Source organism: Carya illinoinensis, chromosome 7, assembly GCF_018687715.1.
Source record: "Carya illinoinensis cultivar Pawnee chromosome 7, C.illinoinensisPawnee_v1, whole genome shotgun sequence".
In the NCBI taxonomy this organism is placed as follows: domain Eukaryota; kingdom Viridiplantae; phylum Streptophyta; class Magnoliopsida; order Fagales; family Juglandaceae; genus Carya; species Carya illinoinensis.
Genome location: NC_056758.1, coordinates 41202976 through 41225322, shown reverse-complemented (window position 1 = coordinate 41225322; position 22347 = coordinate 41202976). Strand labels below are relative to the sequence as shown.

Genomic DNA, 22347 nt, shown 5'->3' with positions numbered 1-22347 from the left:
AGAGATCTTAGTATTTAAATATAACCTCTCCAGAAATGAGATTTGTGTCAACTAATTTAGTTCTACTCTATTCTTGATTAAATTGTGTAGTTATAGTTGTGAACTGCAAAATAATCTGCAGGAGATAATCTCCGTAACTCAAGCAGCAAGCCTACCGGGTGGCCCCCGTAAGAGGGGTTTTAGGGGCTCAGGACCACACGATGAAAAGCGTCTGCCAAACCAACGGTAACGGGAGAGTACACATCAGTACCGGCAGGCGTGACTCACGAGTAGAGGAATGCGGCCCTTTATGAGCGGGTTTGTCTCTTTAAAGTTTCTTCTCTGACCGGAAAGCCAGAATAAAAGTGAAAGGACAAGAGGGGAAAGAAAAAGAAAACGAAAATCTTTTTCACGACAGAAAAGTAGAAACGAGAGGCAGAGCGAGAAAGAGTCGCCGGAATTTTATTGCGGGCAATCTCTGCGATCTTGCGGGAAAAGTGTGTTCTCGGTAGCTGGATTCGGGTTTCATTAGTAGGATCGATTTTTTTGGCGGTGAACAGAGATGGTGAATTCAATGGTGGAACGAGCGACGAGCGACATGCTGATCGGCCCAGATTGGGCCATGAACATCGAGATCTGCGATATGCTCAATCACGACCCTGGGTACGCGTTGCACTTGATTCCAATACCCCTCTCGTTTTTGCTAGATACCGTCCCTACTGCTTTTGTGAATCGAGGACTCAATTATGTATTTTGTTTACACATTTGACGTTTGTGAATTGTCGCAGCTTTATCATTTTATTGTCTGAAATGATTTATCTAGGGTTTTGTTGCCGAGGGGATAGAAAAATGCTAAATCTCAACGAGATCGGCTCGTTGCTTTCATGCCTAAAAAATAGTCAGTTTAAGAATTTTTTATTTTATATAAATTGCGTTTTATAACTGACTTATGGAGCAACACAAACTTGCATAAGTAGTCAAGTACCTTGGGTCATGGTTTGGATCTAGAATGTAATCTGGACGATTTAGTGAGAAACTATCATTCCGTTTAATGGACTTTTGCATCTTTTTTGTGAAATAAATTTGTGTCAATTACGTGGTTATCTCTCTTTGGATAATTTAGGGATGAGCACATTCGGTAAACCTGGGTTCCAGTTTTATACTTGTTTAAGTTTAATTATAAAGTTTTGTTTATGTTACCAAGCTGGATGACTTTCTTGTAGACTAATCGTTGTACTTGGATTGCACCTTATGCGCTTATGATGAAATTGTTTTTACTTATTCCAAAAAAGTAATCTAAATGTTGCGCACTTGGCCAATGAGCTCTAGCATCAGATGGATGGCATCTCCTGCACCACACGAAAAGGGGTGGGGTCATAATAATAATAATACAAATAGCAATAGTAGTACCATTTACTTGAATGATGTGGTTTTTTGTGATTAAAGGAAGCCTATGATTGGTTATTAATGATCATATAGCAGGCAGGTTCACTTCAAAGATTAGCATTACAATTATTTGACTGGTTTTTAAGACTATTTTTCTACTAGGAAGAGGTATACCAATTCAATATAGACTTGTTTGTTATAACTAGGGAACAAACTTGTAATCCCTAGGGGTTGCCTCAAGTGGTAAAGGCCTTGGTCTTGGTGGTATGCTCCCTCCAGATCTAAGATTTGAATCCTCTTGGGTAACAATTTTTTTAGGGGCCATCGGACTAGGGGAATTTCATCTTGAATCACCCGAGGTGCACTTGTAGAAAACTCCTTGTTTTTTTTTTTTTTTATAGGTACCCCTGATTAGTCGGGACTTTGTTCTCGGACCCACTTTGCCCATAAAAAGAAACTAAGGAATGAACTTGTTTAACTTGATTGTGTTTTTGTAATGCACTGATGGTTGGGAATGGGAAATGATAAGCCTTAAGAACTTGGCAATGGGAGCATGCACAAGTTCTTTCTTATAATGAGTTTGTGTCCTACAAATTATGGGGCCACCGAGGGAAACACATGCATGGTGTGCCTTTTAGGGGGTAAATGGATTTATATAATTTGCTAATATTGTGTTTTCCTTCTGTTTCTCTAAGATTTGGATTTCTTGGTTAATTATATATGATCAGGCAAGCGAAGGATGTTGTTAAAGGTATAAAGAAGCGCCTTGGCAGTAAGAATCCAAAAGTTCAACTTCTCGCCCTAACAGTAAGTCCATAGAACTTGATATAAATACGAACACGCACATGCACGCACACAAACACACATGTACAAGTATATGAAGTTGAAAAACTTGTCTAAATGCGGTTAGATTTGTATGCTACTATCCGTAGCACGTAGTTTTTGTAACTAGGCTTTTCTTGTATACTCCCTGTGTACTCGGGCTTTGCCTATTTACGAGGATCAATAAAATTTCTTTTCCCTATTAAAAAAAAAAAAGATTTTGGGCTCTCTTTCTTTTGCTTCACAAAATGCCCTGTATACTTGGGCTCTTGCCCATTCTTGTGATCAATAAAATTGCCTACCAATCAAAAAATGTCGAGAGCATAATATTCTTCATCTTTCTAAATTTCATTAGTGCTTCAACTTCTTATAGATGGACTACTCACCTGTACTAAAATTTACTTCATTACTTTTTTAAGCATCTTGTGCATATTTTGGAAAATGAGAAAGAGGTGTATATTTGCTTTGAGCCTGCTTTGTTTCATGCTACAAGCTGGACTTCTAGAGGTAGGAGAACCCTTTTAGGATTTGATGACATCCAATTTTCAAAATATGGCAACATTTTTTAGCAAGTTATCATTTATAGAATATCCTGATTACATTCCAACATTTTGAGGTTATATATTCAACAAATATATATTAAACATTGCCCTAAACAAGGAGCACGCTAATGGATGATTTAGTTAGAAACTATGTTTCCGTTTGATGACATCAAATTCCCAAATTTTTTTTGGAATCCATTTTTCTTTTCCTAAAAAAAAAATGGTGTCTTAGGGTTATATGACGAATTAGCTGGTTTGGAAATGTTTTTTCAGTTTTTAATTATTTCAGTATTTCAAGTTTTAAGTATTGTGACTTTCTATATCTCAATAGTTAATATAGATGCATATCAGAATTCTAGGACGATTGTGAAACATAATGGATTAGATGGATGCAGGAGGCATTTGCTTCATCCCTGAGTCATACGATCTTTTGGCAGTCTGCATGAAACTCTACTTGAAATGTCATCATGTTAGGCTTCAGTGAAATAATTTTCATACTGCTTATCAATTTTTTCAAACTTTTTTCTTACAGAGGACTAAAATTGGTTTTATTTTGGTCTGGTCACTGTATCTAGCTACTGGAGACAGTCATAAAGAATTGTGGGGATATTGTTCATATGCATGTTGCAGAGAAGGATGTTCTTCATGAGATGGTGAAAATAGTGAAGAAGAAGGTACAAATGTTTCTCAAATATTTTTGTTTCAGGTCAATGTTGTATTTACTCTCATTTGGTATAATAAGTATTTTTTGTGCATATTGTAGCCGGACGTTAATGTCAAAGAGAAGATATTGATCCTGATAGATACTTGGCAAGAAGCTTTTGGAGGACCAAGGGCAAGATATCCCCAATACTATGCTGCATACCAAGAATTGTTGGTACATTTACCTAGCGTTTTCTCTTGAAGTACTTTTCCAGTTAGAGAAGAAACATAGTTACTTAGCTTGACTTTACCTTTTCATTACCCTGACACTATCATAGTTAGACCATCTTGTTTGTCATTCTCTGAGACAGAGCTCATATTTGTTTCAGCGTGCTGGGGCAGTATTCCCTCAGAGATCCGAAAGTTCTGCACCTGTGTTCACACCTCCACAAACACATCCTTTGGCATCATATCCTCATAATCTACGCAATCATGATAATCAGCAAGAGACAACTGAGTCATCTGCAGAGTCTGAGTTTCCAACCTTGAGGTACATCTGCAACTCCTTTTCTGATGTCATTAAGGGAGACAAACCTGTTAATCATTTGGTTAATCAGCACACACATTTGTCTGACTGTTTAAGATGGCACTTTGTCTTTAGTTGTCTGTGATTGAATGTGGAATTGTAGCAGTCATCAAATCTCATATAAACATGCACTTCCCTCTTTTCCTAGATTTTCCTGCTGATTGTTGTATCCTTGGTCCTCTCTTGAATTTGGTATAGTCTGTGGCAAAAAAACCCTGCCACATCCAATTATTCATCAAGCATAGGGAGAGGAAGTAAATTTGGTCTGTTAGGCTCAATTAATGTTGACTTGAAACTGTGCTATGCTGATGGTTTAAATGTTTGAATTATGAGAACAAGCAGAGGGATGTTCGTTGGATCTGAGGATTTAAGTATTCAATGTTATTAGATTGAGCATAAACTAACACTTTCCGGTGCCAAGGGTTGCAGAACAATTTTATTCATCCTTTTCTTGTCAGTTTTATTGACTAATGATTCATTGTATTATATTCTTTTATAAATTGTAATTTCTTTTGCTAGCCTGTCAGAAATCCAGAATGCACGTGGCATCATGGATGTCCTTACAGAAATGCTGAGCGCAATAGAGCCAGCGAACAAAGAGGTATATGTGAAGAAAATTTAGAACTATGGATTAATAACATTGATGCTGATTACCTCTTTTAAAAAATCATCAAAACTGGGCTATGAGGAACTTTGGGTTATACTCTATTTAATTTATAATGCTAATGGCTTATAAAAAAAACTACTGCCGACTGAAAACTTTTATGGTAAGAAATTTAAAAAGATCAAAATCAAGTACTTCTGTTAATATTTTTATCTAGATGTATAACTTGTCACTGTTTTTTTTGGTATATTCCAATCTCATCAATCTCTATTTGCATGCTGGATAATCTTTGTTTCACTTTGCAGGGGCTTAGACAGGATGTTATTGTTGACTTGGTGGAACAGTGTCGTACATACAAGCGGAGAGTAGTGCACCTTGTTAACTCGACTTCGTAAGGCCTTTGTTCTTTACCTGTTACCCTCTCCCGTCAAATTTAGCATTCTCTCTCTCTCTCTCTCTCTCTCTCTCTCTCTCTCTCATGCACGTACACATGAATTGTGTGCTTGCACATACATATTGGTTGTCTGTATGTGGGATTCACGCATTTATGTCCAGCCAGATTATGTAGGGACTTTCAGCATGGCATTATTTCTATGAATTTCTATGAATAGTCCTTTCATTAGTGAGCAAATCTCCCAAGCTTGTGAAATGTTATCATGTCATGTACATTGCTTTAAACATGGTTTGTCATTTCCATTCATCTCTTTCAGGGATGAGTCACTACTGTGTCAAGGACTAGCACTGAATGATGACTTGCAGCGTGTACTGGCCAAGCACGAAGCAATTGCATCAGGAACTTCTCTTCAAGTAGAGAAACCCAACCCTGAACCTGTTAGAGGACTTGTTGATGTTGATGGTCTTCTGGTTGATACTGGAGAGAAAAGCAAACAGCGTGATGGGAGGTAATTAAGTTTTCTTGAGCTGGTTCACATTCACTGCATTCTCTTTGATAATATGGTAACTAAATCCACTGGTATGTCATGTTATTGGGAATGACCTAATAAAATCAATTAGAAAATGCTGTATGAAGAAATTATGTTGTATATTCACTGCCTAGGTCTTAATATAGTCTGACACTGCTAGGTTTAATTATGGTATTGAAAGTACTCGATCAAAATGTGTGGCTTTTGCACTTGGTATGTGCATCTTGACTTTGAGTTCCACATTTTGAGGCCTCATCTTTTTTTTTTTTATCAGTAAATAAGAATTTTATTAAAATAGGCGAAGCCATGGGACATATACAAGAGAAACACCTATGCATGAGTGGCTACAGATACAAGGAAATCATGTATGTTCATGCCATTAAATTCTATTACAATCGACCAATGGAGTAGAGTATGAAAAAATAAAGTCCTAATCTCGTCCATTGTCCCTTCAAGATTTTCAAAACTTTGACCATTTCTCTCCAACCATATGCACCACCATAGACAGATCGGTGTCAACTTCCACCTAGCTGCAATTTGAGTGGTATGTTGGATGCCTTGCTAGCTGGCCTAAAAATCTACAACCCTTACATGGCATAACCCAATGGAGCCCTGCTCTAGCAAGTATATCATTCCACAAACTCATGGCTACGTCACAATGCAGTAATAAATGATCCACCGACTTCCCATTGTTCTTGCACATATAACACCAATCCAACATGATGAGTTGGCGTTTTCGTATATTATATAAGGTGAGAATCTTCCCTACTGAAGCTGCCCATACAAAAAAAAGGAAGCTTTTAGGGGGGCCTTGGTCCTCCATATGTTCTTCCATGGGAAGGGTTTTGTAGAATGTTTCATAAGGGACTTATAATACGACTGTACAGTAAATCTTCCCTTCTTGGATGGTGACCACAAAATCGTATCAGCTCCTCCGTTCACTCTACAATTATACACCAGATTAAAGAAATATGTAAATGTGTCAATTTCCCAGTCTTGGGCAGCTTTAAGGAACGTGATATTCCATTTGAGAGAGCCACAAGACAGATCCATGAGTTCTGCTACTGAAGCCTCCTGTCTTCATGCGATGCTGTATATTGTTGGATAAGCTTCCTTAAGGACTTGATCTCCACACCCTAAATCAGTCCAGAATTTAATTCTGGAACCATCCCCAACTGCAAAATGTGTGTATCGATGGATGTTTGTCCAGCCTCTTCGGATGTGTTTCCAAAGCCCCAACCCATGAGGTCCACTCACCTCATTCGAGCACCATCCTCCCCAACAATCCACCATATTTTAAATCTATGATAACTCTCCACAAAGCTCCCCTGTGAAATCTCGTTGCAACTTCTCTAACTGATAAACCACCTTGTATGGTATTGGAGAAAGAGATAAGAAGTAGGCAGATAGATTGGAAAGAGTACTTTTTATTTATCAATGTAACTCTACCAGCTTTGGACAAATAAATCCTCTTCCAACTCGCCAGTTTCCGCTCCATTTTTTCCAACGTCCTGTCACAGATGGACTGCGACTTGAAGAAGGCAACCAAGGGAAGACCAAGATAGTGAATTTATGTTCATTGCAAATATGATATAGGTTTCTTCCACAGTAAGGAGGCCTCATGTTTTTTTAATAGTGGAATCTGATATAAAGATAGTAAAAAATCTTAATAGATTTTGAGTTCTTTGTTGCAAATATGTTTCTTCTTACTGCACACAAGATGATGTAAATTTATTGGATTTTAATTCAAGAGATTTTATTTTTTCCTTTTAAGTAAAAGAAAATAAAATTATTGCTGTCTATTGACCAAATGGCATCTCCTCCTTCCTACAAATAAAGGATGGAGGTGAAGGTCACAGGTCCAGTGTACAATACATGAGTTTCATTTTCCCATCAAAGAATATAAGTTTTTGGTAAAATATTAGATACCTTCTGTTTACTTGAGCTGTAAGAGCAGAACTTTTTTCCTCAGAGCCTCCTCAAGTACTAGTGTGGAGGTGCAGCCACTGAACCAGCTGTTGCTTCCTGCTCCTCCTGCAACTAATGGTGCAGCTCCTCCAGCAAGGGTTGACCCCAAAATGGACTTGCTGAGTGGTGATGACTATAGCTCATCAAAGGCAGAAAATCCGTTGGCTCTTGTTCCTGTGGTAGGACAACAGCCTGCCAGTCCTATTTCTCAGCAGAATGCCTTAGTTCTTCTTGACATGTTTTCAGAGACCAACAACACTCCAAATCCTGTTAATACTCAATCTGCCAATTTGACTAGACAGGGCAATCCTTTGGCTCCGCAAATCGAACAGCAGCAGAATTTTCAGTCTCCCCAAGGTGGATTTTACTCGAATGGAAGCGTCCCAACCGTTGGATCATCTCAATATGAGCAGCAAATGTACATGCAAGGTGCTGGTTCTGCCTGGAATGGCCAAATTGCCCAGCAGCAGCCGCAGCCGCCTTTGCCAATCTATGGTGCACTTCTTGCTTAATTCTATGTTTTGCATGCTAGAAATGTGTATGCTTTTATCACATATTCTTTTCACCAAATTTTCCCATCTTTAGGCAGAAACGCCTTCATAATGCCAAATCACAATTATGCTAGAAATTATTTATGCATTTGTAATTAGTAGCGATATGCAGGCTGGGCCCTACTTGGTTGCTTTAGTTATGTAATTGCGTGGTGTTATGTGAGGAGCTTACAATGCTTGCTTCTGAACAGGTGCTCAAAGCAGTGCGTCATTAGACTCATTACCACCACCGCCTTGGGAAGCTCAGCCAGTGGACAACAGTGGTCCAGTAACAGGTGCTCAATACCCTCAACCAGTGCAAGTTACTCAAATGGTTGTCACACATGCGCCAAGTGGGGCTCATTCTCTGGTGCCTCAACAAACGGGTAAGGACCAGGTGGTAGGTATGCATATCGAGCCAATTACAAGCAGCCATTTGTCGACAGTTAATAATCAGGTTGGTCAGAGCCAGCAGTTTGGTTGGCACTCTCAGCCAATCCAAGGAGGGCCATACATGGGAATGTTTTCACAGCCCATGCAAACTGCCCAGATGGCATCTATGTACCCTCAACAAATGTATGGGAACCAATATGCGGGTTATGGCTACGGTCAGCCACAAGGAGTGCAATACCTAGATCAGAGAATGTACGGATTATCAGTCAGTGACAACAATAGCTTGAGAAACTCCTACCAGGTTTCTACTTCATCTTATGTCCCACCTAGTAAGCCTTCTAAGCCAGAGGACAAGTTCTTTGGGGACCTTGTTGATATGGCAAAAGTGAAGTCAACGAAATCCACTCCTGGTAGAGCTGGGTAGCATGTGAAGTCATGACTGGTTTTGGTGCTTTTTATTTTGTTCATTTAATTTGGTTTGCTAACTTGCTTATTTTCTCTAATTTTTTAATATATATAATATTTGCTTTTCGCCTGCATTTCTGTTGGTTATCTGGCGTTGGGATCTTGTACATTCATTATAGAGTAGAAAAAATAAAAAAAGAAAAAAGAAAAAAATGGACACCTCCCGTTGGATTAGGATGGAGATAATGAGATTGCACTTTTATTGCCCCTCCAATTAGATGGAAGCATTTTGTTTTCTTTCTAAATTATGGCATATTTTAATTAAGAATAATTTTACTTATTATCTTCACACACCACATTTATTTTATTTTTTCTATAACAAGTATCTGAATAACTCAATTAATTTAATAAAAATAATTTTAAAATATATAAAGTGTATAATGTGGGATGATGAATAGTATCCCTCCTTAATTAATTGACAGTATATCCCTCCTTAATTAATAGACAATGTGAGTTAAATTTGTCTGCAACTTTCAAGGCTAAGAGCTCTTGAAGAATTTTCTACCGCCATTACAATGGCCAAGTTGGCTATGGAGTCTCAACCCTAAATGCGCAATTTGGCCTGATCCGCTCTGAAAGGTCGTTATGGAATACTGATGTTCAAATGTAAAATAACTGGAGATACATGGTGAGATAGCCTCTGGTCTCCTTTTGAGCTTGAAGTTTGGGATCATGAGCTCTATATTTTCCGGGGAGAAACTGGAGAGCATGGCTAATCTGAAAAGAGGGGGTCTGCTTCTCAATTAAGTTGTGTTTGGTCTGGCATGTTTCATTTTTTTTCCCCCATTTTTTCCGGCAACAGGAGGGGAGTTGGGAAAATATAACGATAAACATTGCATCTAATTTTGAAGATCTTAATTTAAAGCACTTCAAAACTATCTAGTGGTGCCTATAATAAGGTGGAGAACCGAGCTTCTGATAGAAACGGGTATGCACAAAGCATGCAACAATTCCAGCTGCAGCCTGCAGAGAGGAATTACCCGTGCTGCGTAATTTTTATATGAACATCAGCATTCCTCACACGAAATACCATTTTTTTAAAGAAATGCAGCTTTATTTATAACTGAACTTTAAGTGGCAGATGCCATACCAGACTTGAACACGAGGGCGAGGTCTCTAATGCATACATCATTTGAACCAAACACGTACTTAAACAGGTCGAAGGAGGAATATGAGATACAACAAACAGAAGTACTTTGACAACACAGTTTATTGCTTGAGGAACCTGTCAAGCCAATCACAAGCTTCTTTTACCATAAGCGGTGTCATTTGGTGCCCAATTCCAGGTTGCGCAATCAACTGCATGTCAAAGAAATGCAATAAGAGAATTATAAATGAGGGGCATACATAAAGGAAAAGGGAAACAGTAGAAATATACTGAAATAATGCATGCACGAGAACTTCCAAGACAACATTGTGAGATGACATTTTTGTTTGTCTAGTTCAATGAAAATGAAATAGGAAAGAGAACACTTGATCGTGTTTTTCTGAATGACATTCTACAAAGGATATTCCACAATGATAATAACAACAGTTACGGGAAATAATAATAATTCTTTCCCTTTCAAAGATCTTTGTGAAGTGTTAGCTAATTTGAAGATGGTCTGATATGCTTTCAACTATATAATCTTTTGCCAGGTGCTTTGATCAAACCTTAAACTTATCCAAACAATTGGCCTCTTCATAGACCTTGCATGCTCTTGATTCAGGAATCTTCAGACCGGGAAGTGGACACCGAGGATCTTCTGCACCTAAATTTTCAAAATTAAAAGAAAAAAGAAGCACGTCAAACTAAGTAAATATTACAAACTACCAAAGATAACCAACCTCAAAGAGAATTCAATTGAAGGGCAAACAGGCAGAGAGCACCAATGGCCTCCTAGCCCAGTAAAATTTTGTAGGAAAGTAAAAGTAGTTAATCAACAGATAAATTGATGCCAGGAAGGATTACTGTGTGTCAGAATTTGGGAACATGTGCATTATTTCATATATAGTGCGTTATTTGGACCTTCCAGATTCTTTAAAAGATCATAGGTATAAAATCATGGTCATACCAAACAGGTGGTTGGCTCCAGACACCCAGGCACCATATGTGTGCACAAGCCAACACACACACACACATGGGGCAAGATAAAATGTTACCATTGACAATCAGCAGAGGACGTGGTGCAATAGCCAGAATGGTGTGATCTAAATCAAAGTGAGATGCTAGACCAGGAGCAATCCTATCCCAGACCTGGTCAGTCCAAAAAAAAGAAGAGCAGGATGTAATTAAATCTAAAATGCAGAGTGAGATGAGAAAACTTCCACAGGGAAGCCAGTTTATGAAGGACAGAACATAGCAAATGAACGTGATATGTATGACTCTATCGAATGCCAATTCTAAGTAGTACAACTCGAATTATACATGTACTAAAGTAGATGTACCCAATAATGTATATAGATGCATAGTAGCAAAATTAATCAAAATTAAAAGGTGCTTCAAACAGTCAAAATTAAAAAGCTAAAGTGCCATTAAGGCTCAACAACAATCGGACTGCAAGTATACTGTACAAATTTGGACAATAATCTAGCCAACCTTCTCCACTACTTCTTTGTCGATCTCATTCTTGCCTAAATCAATCCGTGCTTCTGCACCAAAAAAGATATGGGCATCAGATCAACATGTACCACCACAGTTGCAAAAGAAACTCATCCAGCTCAAGTATGCTTTAGGAAGCTCAGTACTTGACTATTATATGCATTTAGCATATGTAGATCTTATTTAAACTAAACAAAATCCACAATTTGCTCCTGATAGTTGTAGCCCACATAGTCCGTTTATCTCTTACCCTCAAAAACAGGCTTTATACTGTCAACTCGACCATGCCACTTATCATTCTCAATGGCCCATCGAAACCCCTGTATTCACATTGCACAAAATTCAGCTAGCTGCTAAAAACATCAGCTACACTAGTAAACTTTTAAATTTCTAAGAGGAGGCAGCACCTGAACACCAATTATGGGAGCAACCACTGCATAGCGAGTGTCAGCAACAGCACCATACCATGCATGCATACCTGCGTTTTCAAAGTTTTTCAGTACTGTTTTTTTTTTTTTTTTTTTTTTTTTTTTTTTTTTTTTTTTTTTTTTTAAATAGGCACGTTTTCAGAGTTTTCAGTAATGCCAACATGAGTTTGCACGTCAAATGATCATTTCTAATGTCCCATCTTTTTAAGACCTCATTCAACCAACCTCCAAGTGATTCACCAGTGATTCCTATTCTTGCGGTGTCTATATCCTCCCTCTGGGTTAGATAATCTGCCAGTTTTATCAAGTCCCAGACCTGCAAGAAGCAAAAGCTTATGCTTTCTTAGGGACCAAAATCATCAGACAACTGAGCCTCAAAGGTTCTATTAACTAAAACTCATTAGATCTCCTATTAGCAGGTAAGAGTTGAGTGTAAATGAAGGAATTACCGTATCAAATATGAACGGCATTGTATCACCTTTTTTCCATGATGAAATAAGAGCCTGCATTTGAATACAAATAACATGAGTAGAGATGAAATATGGTTTCAATGCCCAACGGCTGCTAGGATTTCACATTTAATTCAGCTCACTACTTTTTTGTCAGAAACACATGAGAAGCTATGGACTAATTCTCCAACTTATGAGAAAGAGACAGACTTAAAATGTTATGGTCATAAGCTTGTCTTCAGAAGCCCAAAGGCCGTACAAAAGAGAAACGGATGTTGTGCATATTCAGAAAATTTGGTGAAAATAATTGAACTGGGTCCAAGAAAAACAAAATAAAGGGGTAAAAATGCGCACATCTCGGTACGTGGTTTTACTGCTGGCACGTTCACCATGGTATCGAGAATCTATGGCGATGGCTATATATCCTCGAGAAGCATATGCCTGAGACAAGCATAAAAAGTTGACCAATGCCAAATTATGATAATGCAAAAGAAAATAAGACTACAAACCAAGAAAACGACCATTAGAGTAGCTACCTCAAGCAATGGCCGCAACCACTCCTTGCACTTATGTGTACTATGAAGAAAAACAACAGCAGGCCTTCTTTGAGGATTGCTTTCCTTCATGCTTAAAATCAACACAGGCAAGCGCCCTTGGTCTCCTGCCTAAAAATGATCATTCACAATAAGTTCCTTTGACGCTAGAAATGAGCAAATGGGATGCCATAAGAACTAAAGTAAATAATGTCCACCTTGGTGGCCCCCGCTTCCTAATGTAAGGGGATGGAAAAAAAAAAAAAGAAATAGACAAAATTCCACAATAAATAAGACGTGAACTTTGGTGAGGTGGAACTTAATCGAACTTGAAGATCTTCACAAAGCGCGAAGTTGGTTTCAGGAAAATTATTTCACTTTCAATTAACATGGATCACGTCTGTTTATGGCACCGCTTAACTTCAATTTGTCACAATACTTGGTCCTTCTACTAAGAAAAGTCAAGAACCACAATTTCCACAACTAAAATGGAACTTCAGAATCAGTTCAATTTGAAAGCCCGTTTTTAGCTCCAATTACCTCGGTAATCAAGTACAGGTTTTCCTCTCTCAGTAAGTCCTTGAACCCATCAATGTCTGCCTTTGGGCAACACTCCATCGCCTGGCATTAAGTACACGAGTATAATCAGAAATTTCCAACAGAACATGGACCAACATATACTTCAAGAAAATGATAGAGATTTCAACCTCACTGAATCGAGGTGGGGTAGCATCTTGATACAGAGGATTAGCCACAGGTTTTGCAAGTTCCACCGATAGCGGAACTGGAAATATTTACCAGCAAAAAAAGAGAATCAACAACACAAATTCCCAATTTAAAATTTTGACTTTTTGGCTACAATTCCTCAGCAACCAATTAAATCCCAACGTTGACCAGGAACGTAACACTGAACCTCAAATTACCAATAACTTGAAATCTCATACCATTGAAAGAAAAATTTCACTAAAACTCTAAAACCAGCATTGGTTTTACCTTCAGTGGATCGTCTGCTACGGAGAACTTGGAGGAAATGCAACCGGAGCTTCTCCACATCGATGGATTCTTCCATTCTGCTTGCTGCACTGCCAGCGATAGCTGAGGTAATGATCAGGGACTGACATTTATAGCCAAAGAGGCTGGATCGTGGCAGGTAGGATCGTAAGCGAGGAGCGTGGCGAACACACGTGAGGAAAAGTGCAACACGCACGTGCGAGAGATGGGCCAGAAGGGATGATGGTGTTCGATGTGGAAGCCGATGAACATTGACTGACAACATTCGCTCCTTTTTAAACTGATAAACGGAAACCAACTGGGATGGACTGTGCCCGTAGGAGTGGGGACTATTTATCGTTTAAGTTTATGATTAAAAAATTAATTTTTTTTTTATGTAAATTTTATATTAATTTATTTTTTTTTAAATAAATACGTATTATTTATATAATCACAATTATAAATATTATTTCTCTTTTTTATTTTGACGAAAAAACATATTAGATATATATGTTACGTTATTTTCTAACCATCTGCGGCAACGTGGCACGTGCGCTTTAACTTGCACTGCCAATAATACATCTCTGTGCCACGTATTTATAATTTATTAACTAATTAAACCAATGCGTACAGTTAAAAAAAATTAATATTTTCTCTAAATATTTATTTGTAACGCAATACAATATAAGAATCGAAGAGATCTATCATTTTACTTTGGAAAATGATAAACACATTACATTTTACACAATAATGTTTAAAAGGAGGGTTATTTTTATAAATTACCTTATAAAATTAACATTACTTTATGAAAATACCCTTATTTTATAATAATTTACACAATTTTATAATATTTGTTGTGTAAATTATTATAAAATATGTTGTGTGTCAATCATTTCTCTTTTATTTTTAATAAAAAGTCTCATATTGAAATGACTTTCTTGAAAATAATTATTAATTAACCAGTCAGTCAGGATGTAAAGGAGAAGAGGGCTCTTTACGTCTAATATGAGATCCAGATTGGGCCAACTGTCAATCGAAACAAGTTTTGTTTGCATGTAAAATGACCAAGAAACGAAGGTGGAAGGAAAGCACCCATAAACAGATACAATAAAATTGAATAACAAGAAAGGAAGGTGCAACGAAGCTCCAAAGGAACTCTTATCATCAGTACAGATTTTACTCAAATTAGCATTGTCTCAAGATCCTTCCATGGTTAAAGAGTTAAAAACAATAAAAAAAATATTATTCTTAATTTTAATTTTATCATCTCCCATCGCACAAATTCATATATTATATTTTAAGCAACTTTCTATTTGCACGTAAAGTAAGAAAAATATAGCTATAACAATTGTTATGTGACGGAAAAGCAGGAATATAAAAGCTTCAAACAAGAACATATCATCTAACTAGAGGAGCTAGGTTAAAACTTCCACTCTTAACTATTTCCTATCTAGCTTCCACTCTCTGTCGATATGTGATTTTATCTCCCCGTTGCCATTAGGCAACCCAACCTTTAAAGACAAGTCTTCATTGCAAGAAGTGACTGCAGTGGCTCCTGGAGACGCTTCCGGAACAGGAGAGTTTATAATGCCATTGCCGTATGCTTCCTTGTGACTTCCCATTTCACTTCCAGATTTTATAATGCCATTGCCATTCTCCGAAGGTTTTTGTTCGCTTCCTGTATCGTTTTCGGCTAATGGTGAGGGCATGGTTTCTGCAAAGTGATATAAATGAAACAGTTTATACAAGATAGGTAATAACTATAAGTTTCTAGGTTACAGTTTTATCATAGCTCAAAATGGCTCACTGTTCAAGAAAGGTTTCCCCCTCTGTTAAGCCTCAACTTCTAATACAACGAAATTCCTGATCTTTTGTTTTCGTATTCAAGTTACAACAAAGTTTCAATGGCTAAATGTTCTGACCTATGGCTATACGGAGGCCTACTTTCCATGCATTCATTCGATCTGTGCACAAGGATGTTGATACTGGACTTCAATAGCATTTTAGGGGAAGATTCAGTTGAGACAATGAGCTATAGTGCGTGGCCTTCTTTATTACAAAGCCAAATAAGCTTGGCTATCGGGTGTTCTTAATTCACAAGACTTCCAACTGATTACATGATGGAACTGAACCTCTTGTATGATGGTTCTTTTGCAGTGAAGAAAAACCATACAGAAGTTCTCACATTATATTGAAAAAACTGAAAGTTTGGAAATATAAAATCAAGAAACTTACCCCTTATGCTCCCGCAAGTTATGAGCCGGTTAAGAAAATCCCAGAGCCTTGTCAGGACAAGCCTTTCCTGCTCTGCAAAAAGTTCCGTAAAGCCATGACCATCCAATGACTTCTGATTGATGTTCTCACCATGGCTTACCACCCTTTCTGGTGACCCAGCTGCCATAAAGTCTTGTTCATCACACATCAATGCAAGTGTTCCGGGAGATATTGGCCTACCATTATCCATATCAACTCCATCAGATCCAGAATCATTGCTTCCAACTCTATCCACTTGATTCCTGCCGAAACTGCCATCAGGAGTAGTGTTCTGACTATCATGTCCTTTTCTACTCTCTTTTCTCTCTTGAGTGGATAAACCAACAAAAGTTTCAACATTCCCCCTCTCCGTATGCCCATCCATTTTGCCTCCTTTTTCTGGAAATGTTAAATTGCAGATTTAGAAGCAAATCATATTTGATTTGGAGGGTGGGGTGCGGGCAGAGTGATATATCTCTTTTCAGTATAATCTACTTCTTATCTACAAACACAAACATAAGGAATGCTTAGAATTAGATCTTTTAAATGCTTATCTTGATCAAGTTTCCTACCAGTCCACTGTAGGGTTTCTTCTGCACAGAAAGTACAACTCAAACTGGAAGATCTTTTATTATTTATCTGAAATGGTTATGACGACTATATCTTTTCATTCAATGGTATGATGAGGAAATATACTTCAATTTGGGTTAAAAAGTCCGTAAGTAACAGATTGAGAATTTGTTATAGATGTGTTTCACACACTCCAAGTAATTTTTAAGGAAGAAATTCCAAAGCTTTTGGCTCAAGTATCCAGGGACTTTCCTCCCTCCATATGTACTCTTCTATCCTCAGTCCAACCATTCTCCACTTCCCTTCTGTCTAAAACTCTCTCTCATCTCCCTTTGTCCAATCATTTAATAACCACATCTAAGCATACATTTAACCTTCATATTTTTTGCAAGCCGAAGAGGGTGAAACAACCATATAACAAATCACAAAATCTTACGTAATTCTATATTTAATGAGAGACTTCCATTTCCAATGCACGAGTAAACATGATTTTAAAATATCAGCAAGGAATAAAATAATATCGTAAAGAGGAATTTTGAAATCTACCAATAATGTCAAGGAAAACTACTTTATACATTACTACTGATAATCAAATAGAAAAGTAGGCATAGAAACATATAACGATATAGTCATCATAGCCATTCCAGTCAAATAATAAGCTAAAATTCAAGTAGTCCCGAACATAAAGTATCAGCAAAAGTCTATCCAATTCTGTATATTATTTGCAACCTGCAAGTGTTTTTGTAGCTTCTTCTGAAAGAATGACCAAAAGTGAGCAAAGATCCTTCACATCCTGTAGTTGGAGGATGTCGGCCAATGGAGATCTTCAATCATGAGCAGTTATGACAATTAGTTTGTCAAAAGCGAGAGAGAAAAGAAAACATGTCATTAACTATGGGCAAAATCATGACAAAATATGCCTACCTGTACTTCAATTTTGAAGATCCTGATATTGCAGCATTCATAGTGCATGAAACAGGGATGGATGACAGAGAAGAGGTCACAGAAGCTTTTGGATGATTGTCCTGAATGAAGTTTTTTTTTTTTTTTTAAAAATAATTACTCCATTTTGCTCACTCAGAAAATTGAGGAAAAAGCAAAAGGAAGAAAAAAAAACTAGGAATCTTAATAGCATTTTGTTCCCTTGGAAGTTGCACGAAATATGAGAAAGGGGGGGGGGGGGGGGGGGGGGGGAGGGAGGGGGAGAGGGCAAAACTAGGACTCTTAATAGCAAAATGAGATTAGAGAGTTCGCTGTAAATTAAGAGTTCCTTTTTTCCCATCTTTTTGATAAACTGCAAGAAGTAAAATGTGCAAAACGGGGGCACAATTTTAGTAAATCATATTTAAATTTGGATGACTAAAACATGCCTCACAGGAACTAGAATTACTTGACAGGAGGGTAAAAGAATTCAAATAACTTGTGTCCCTTGAGCATTGGCGGGGATACAAAAAAAAAAGGCTACTGATCCAGAGTCATCAAATGATTGAAGACATGAAAAAACAAATACACATTTCACAGTAAAAAGGATCAACTTTATAGATTAAGAAATACATACAAATAACAAATGCATAGATACTCTTGTATTCTAGGATCCTAAGAAAGAGTACCTGTTGACATGGTGTGATCTTTTGATTGGACTGGTCCTTGGCTGCTATCCCAAAAAAATATTCCTTCCTCTTTCTCTTCTTGGATACCAGTGGGGTCCCATACCCAGAGGACCCAATGGCCCCACTAATGGCTACATTAGCTGCATTTTGGACATAGACTATTGCATTACGGTCTTCCTGAAACAGAGCCCTTCTTTCTTTGTTTCCTTCAAAATTTTTGCAGTCCATGCATTTACAGTTTTCAGAGCACAACACATTGGCTTGGAAGCACTCACAATACTTCTTTAGGCACCCTGACTTCTTGCAGTGACATCCTTTGCTGTGCTTTCCCACCACTTGAGCTTCTGCTGCATCTTCCTGGAAATTTTTGAAGACATAATCATTGCATGCCAAGTATAGCTACAAAAGATAATATGCTTGATCCTAAAACATAAAAATTCTAAATAAAATTTTGGCAAGTTTTCTTTGCACAAGGAATCAACACTTGCCCTTCCTTTTTCCTCCTCTACCAAAAGCATCCACATCAATAATCAAACCAGATTCTTAGAAGTATTCAAATTTGAAGGGCACTAACAGAAGTGATGTGACAAAGCTTTCATAAATCAATCCAAACCATCAGCTGTAGAACGGAAACATTGGTCTATCTGACTAATTAAAGCTGTTCAAATTTTAGTTGACCTTGTATTTTCAAGTTTATGCTGTAGATTATAAAAAGTTATGTTTTTAGTCACACAACCGCAGAACAAAGCATCACCTAAGCTAAATGCCTTTGGTTAAAGGAAACAAGGCCTCCTGAACATAAGTGAAGACATATTATTAGATTAGTGTCGGAATTATTGTAGGCTTGTAGATCGTTGTAAGGTTGCAGCTCTTAGGCATAGAAAAGTAGTGACAATGGATGAAGATTGCATTTGTAAGAAGTAGAGATCTTCATTACAAGAATTCATTTTTCACGTCTTTATGTGAGAAGACTAAACAGAGCACTAGTCTGGCATATTTTAAAACCATGCAGCCTCAAGCATAATTTTAGATAGACCCTCCCTCACCTTGGAGTGCAAGAAAATTTAAGATGGATATCTTCAATAATATCTGCACTTGATCTGCTTGATTGAAGTAAACAAGATAACTAAAACAGTTTGCAAAATGTAACAGAGGACCGACCAGACCACTAAAAGCTATAATGAAAACATTACTAAAAATCTGAAATGCAAAATCTATGCACAAATCCACATAAATGACCTGTCAAGCATATATCAAACTACATAAGAAGAATAATGTTGTCAACATTTAGTTCAGTTAATGTCAATGGATGAGCACTGAGCAAGTGATCTGGTTGCATAAGTTGAAGCCAGACTATGTACCATCCTATCCCGAGATTCACGTGAGCTACTAGCGATCTTTGGCCTGAAAGCGTTTGGATTGCGCTCTAAGGTTGCTCCAACTGCCTCCTGCCTAGCAGCCTCGTTCTCCACATTATTCTGACAATTAATGCAGTTGCAACTTTCACAATAAATTCCAGCTGCGAAGCACTCACAATACCTAACAATTGAAAACTTTTGTTTCTTAAAGCTCTAATATAAGTAGGAAGAAAATATGATGCATCACATATGTAAAGCATGAACTCAATAAGTTATCGGCAATAAACTAATAGAAGTTCAAGTAGCTACACTCTGATTAGATTATTTTTTGTTTTTTTTTTTTTTACGATGGGGGAACCACCCCACAAATTAAATTATAAAGTAATATGGAAAGAATGAGGCCAATAAGTAATCGAAAAAAACTACTAAAAGACCGAGCAGTCATGCACAAATTACATTAAGTAGTATTGGAAGTGAATTCGGCAATGTCACCACTAATTTAACCAAGTAAACCCATTCCGAGACAAAGTTGCAATAAAAGATCATATAAAGATGAGGAATAAAGGTGACTTTCCGCCCAGAAGTTAAAGGGAGGAATTGATTACAACTACACGGTGTTCTCTGAGAATTATTTCATGGCTCATTATGAGCCCATCCAAGAAGACTTGGCATGTATCTTTTCATTTCACATGTTGATGGGCTGAAAAAAGATCAATCATAATGAACAAAAACAAAAGGGTGTAAGGTTTAATGGAGAAAATGAAGAGAAGAGACAAGTAGAGGAGAGATGGAGGCCATTGATGGGGGGAAATCCTGCAAAACTCATTGCTCATGTATATGATACTTCCATAAAGGGAAAAACTCATATAAACATTTTATATACATTCTCTATCCTATGTGACCCCACTGTCGAGCAATTTGGCAACTATCCCTCTTTGAGGAAACAAGTTAAAACAAAGACAAATGGTGTGATTGTTTTTCTAGTTTAAATGATTCATTGTATCTATGAGACACGCAATAGTCCAATATAGCAAAAGTTATAAAAAGTACACCAATTTCAGCTTCATCCTCTGGACAAGAGTTTAAGATATCCTCCTCTTATAGATGAGGAATTGAGGTGTCTGTGCCTGGAATAAAATCTAAAGGAACTTTTCAAGGGAAGCAAGGGTTGCAAAATCACAAAAGCAAAGCTAAAAATATGAAAATGCATCAAAAGAATTCAAGGTACTTACAGCTTCAAGCATCGAGAACTTTTGCAATTACATTGCTTTTGTTTCTTTGGAGTCCCATCTTTTGCCTCGCTGTTAGCCCGTGCTCTTGATCTAGGGGACTCTTGCTTCCTGAAGGCAAACACAAGGATGAAGGTTAAAAAACAAGATAATACAACTGCATCGTTATTGATGAAAATCTTCCATTTTCTTCCGCAGTATCTCAACATTTTCTGCAACTGTTAATGAAAACTCGTAATAAGCTTTTCCAAATTGTTAATTGTTGTAATTCACCTTGTTAATGTATTTAACACTTTAAATAATATATATTTTTTGTAGCTTTAAATACTATATTTATGAATGTGCTACAAATACTCCTTAGCGATCATCATTACCATATAAACATACCATACCTATTTGATATTTTCGTTTAAAAAAAATAAAAATTTGGCTGAAAAATCAACATCTACATGTTCGAACTTAAGGTGGCACAACGTACCTTCTTCAACGACAACACTGTCGTTAGTACATGCCGTCAATTTATCAACAAAGCCGTAGACATTAGAATCTTGAGCTTAAACGATAGATTTAGCTCTCAAACTGACTGATTTTTCTAAACCAGAAAATTTTCACCTAGCAAACCAAATCTTTATATAGTAACTAAAAGAAAAACTACTACACAGAATATAAATATTCCGCGAAAACACTTACGCGACTTGCATTGGCGGTGTCGGAAGTTTATGCACTGGGTGGGACCGTTGTACCATAGGCCCCAGCTGAGGCCGGGGCAATTGCGGCGGCATTGGCTGTAATTTCAACTGCAGGTGCAATTGAGCCGGTGAGTGAGGCTGTTGTAGTTGTAGTTGTAGTTGCGGCTGCGAATGTGACTGTGGTTTCATTTGCGATTGCGGATGCAAACGTGACTGTAACTGCAAATGCAATTGCGACAGTGACTTAGATTCCAACAGTTTCTGCGAATCTTGGCATTCCGGCGAAGATACATTCATCGAGCCCCTAAAAGCGTCCGTGAAATCCAATTGTCTCGCCAGTTTTTTTGATCCGGAATCCGAATTCTGTTCTCCCTGCTCCACTTTCTTTTTTAAGTAAAACCAGTAAAAATGATAAAACTAAGCACACATAAACAGAACGAATATAAATCCAAATCTTTTAAATCAAATAGACAATTCACCTCCATTTATATACGCAGGTAAGTTTTATAAGTCAGAGAACAACATTAAAACGATCAAACGCGGCCGTCCTCTTGTCAAATAGTTGCCGGGAACCAACATGCGTCACCGGAAGCGTCTTTCGAATGGACTGGTAGGAAAACAGAGTCGTTCCGGAAGTTCCTGATACTGATAGTGCCAAATCTGAGGCACGCCGACGGAATTTGACGGATTCGATCGGAAAACGTGGAATTGTACGGATGTAAACGGGGAGAGAAAGATGCACCAGTTCCGCAGCAGCTAGGCTTTTTGCTTCGCAGCCTGCTTTCTCTCCCTCTCGAGGTTTTGAAAAATTGAATTT

At 37.6% G+C, this 22347-nt stretch overlaps 3 protein-coding genes across 7 annotated transcripts; 1 reads left to right on the top strand and 2 right to left on the bottom strand.

Annotated features, from left to right (window-relative positions):
* Positions 1-194: 194 nt before the first annotated feature.
* On the top strand, positions 195-8914 carry LOC122315238 (TOM1-like protein 9). 2 transcript variants are annotated; one of them, XM_043131052.1, is made up of 10 exons: positions 195-642; positions 2094-2172; positions 3305-3403; positions 3493-3606; positions 3761-3921; positions 4477-4558; positions 4867-4952; positions 5272-5463; positions 7457-7947; positions 8195-8914. In XM_043131052.1, the coding sequence occupies exons 1-10, from the start codon at positions 542-544 to the stop codon at positions 8797-8799; spliced, it is 2010 nt and encodes a 669-aa protein (XP_042986986.1). In that variant the 5' UTR covers positions 195-541; the 3' UTR covers positions 8800-8914. The 2 variants fall into 2 exon arrangements, with proteins under 2 accessions (XP_042986986.1, XP_042986987.1); XM_043131053.1 differs by lacking the exon at positions 195-642 and having other exon boundaries at positions 2088-2172; positions 3262-3403.
* Positions 8915-9872: 958 nt separating this feature from the next.
* LOC122315239 (putative hydrolase YtaP) lies at positions 9873-14150 on the bottom strand. The gene is made up of 13 exons (XM_043131054.1): positions 13825-14150; positions 13539-13615; positions 13372-13452; positions 12835-12963; positions 12653-12739; positions 12299-12352; positions 12075-12165; positions 11829-11899; positions 11672-11741; positions 11419-11471; positions 10983-11076; positions 10494-10591; positions 9873-10139 (listed from the first exon to the last, which is right to left on the bottom strand). The coding sequence occupies exons 1-13, from the start codon at positions 14105-14107 to the stop codon at positions 10050-10052; spliced, it is 1278 nt and encodes a 425-aa protein (XP_042986988.1). The 5' UTR covers positions 14108-14150; the 3' UTR covers positions 9873-10049.
* A 944-nt stretch (positions 14151-15094) lies between these two features.
* On the bottom strand, positions 15095-22347 carry LOC122316758 (protein tesmin/TSO1-like CXC 5). Of its 4 annotated transcripts, XM_043133527.1 has the most exons (10): positions 22010-22346; positions 21532-21914; positions 20845-20952; positions 19616-19793; positions 18530-18611; positions 18255-18394; positions 17569-17669; positions 17374-17468; positions 16057-16473; positions 15095-15535 (listed from the first exon to the last, which is right to left on the bottom strand). In XM_043133527.1, the coding sequence occupies exons 1-10, from the start codon at positions 22013-22015 to the stop codon at positions 15261-15263; spliced, it is 1785 nt and encodes a 594-aa protein (XP_042989461.1). In that variant the 5' UTR covers positions 22016-22346; the 3' UTR covers positions 15095-15260. The 4 variants fall into 4 exon arrangements, with proteins under 4 accessions (XP_042989461.1, XP_042989460.1, XP_042989458.1 ...); XM_043133526.1 differs by having other exon boundaries at positions 15095-15499; positions 18255-18611; positions 22010-22347; XM_043133524.1 differs by having other exon boundaries at positions 18255-18611.

Bases quoted from the DNA above. Each gene is read 5' to 3' on its own strand.
- LOC122315238 (XM_043131052.1), top strand. From the start codon at position 542: ATGGTGAATTCAATGGTGGAACGAGCGACGAGCGACATGCTGATCGGC. The intron at 3,922-4,476 runs GTACATCTGCAA...TTCTTTTGCTAG, and splicing joins TCTGAGTTTCCAACCTTGAG to CCTGTCAGAAATCCAGAATG. The intron at 5,464-7,456 runs GTAATTAAGTTT...TTTTTTCCTCAG, and splicing joins AGCAAACAGCGTGATGGGAG to AGCCTCCTCAAGTACTAGTG.
- LOC122315239 (XM_043131054.1), bottom strand. From the start codon at position 14,107: ATGTTGTCAGTCAATGTTCATCGGCTTCCACATCGAACACCATCATCC. The intron at 13,453-13,538 runs GTTGAAATCTCT...ACTTAATGCCAG, and splicing joins CCCCACCTCGATTCAGTGAG to GCGATGGAGTGTTGCCCAAA. The intron at 10,140-10,493 runs GTTTGATCAAAG...TTTGACATGCAG, and splicing joins ATTGTTTGGATAAGTTTAAG to TTGATTGCGCAACCTGGAAT.
- LOC122316758 (XM_043133524.1), bottom strand. The intron at 20,953-21,531 runs GTAAGTGTTTTC...GTTTGCCTTCAG, and splicing joins ACACCGCCAATGCAAGTCGC to GAAGCAAGAGTCCCCTAGAT. The intron at 15,536-16,056 runs GTAAGTTTCTTG...ATCACTTTGCAG, and splicing joins AACTTGCGGGAGCATAAGGG to AAACCATGCCCTCACCATTA.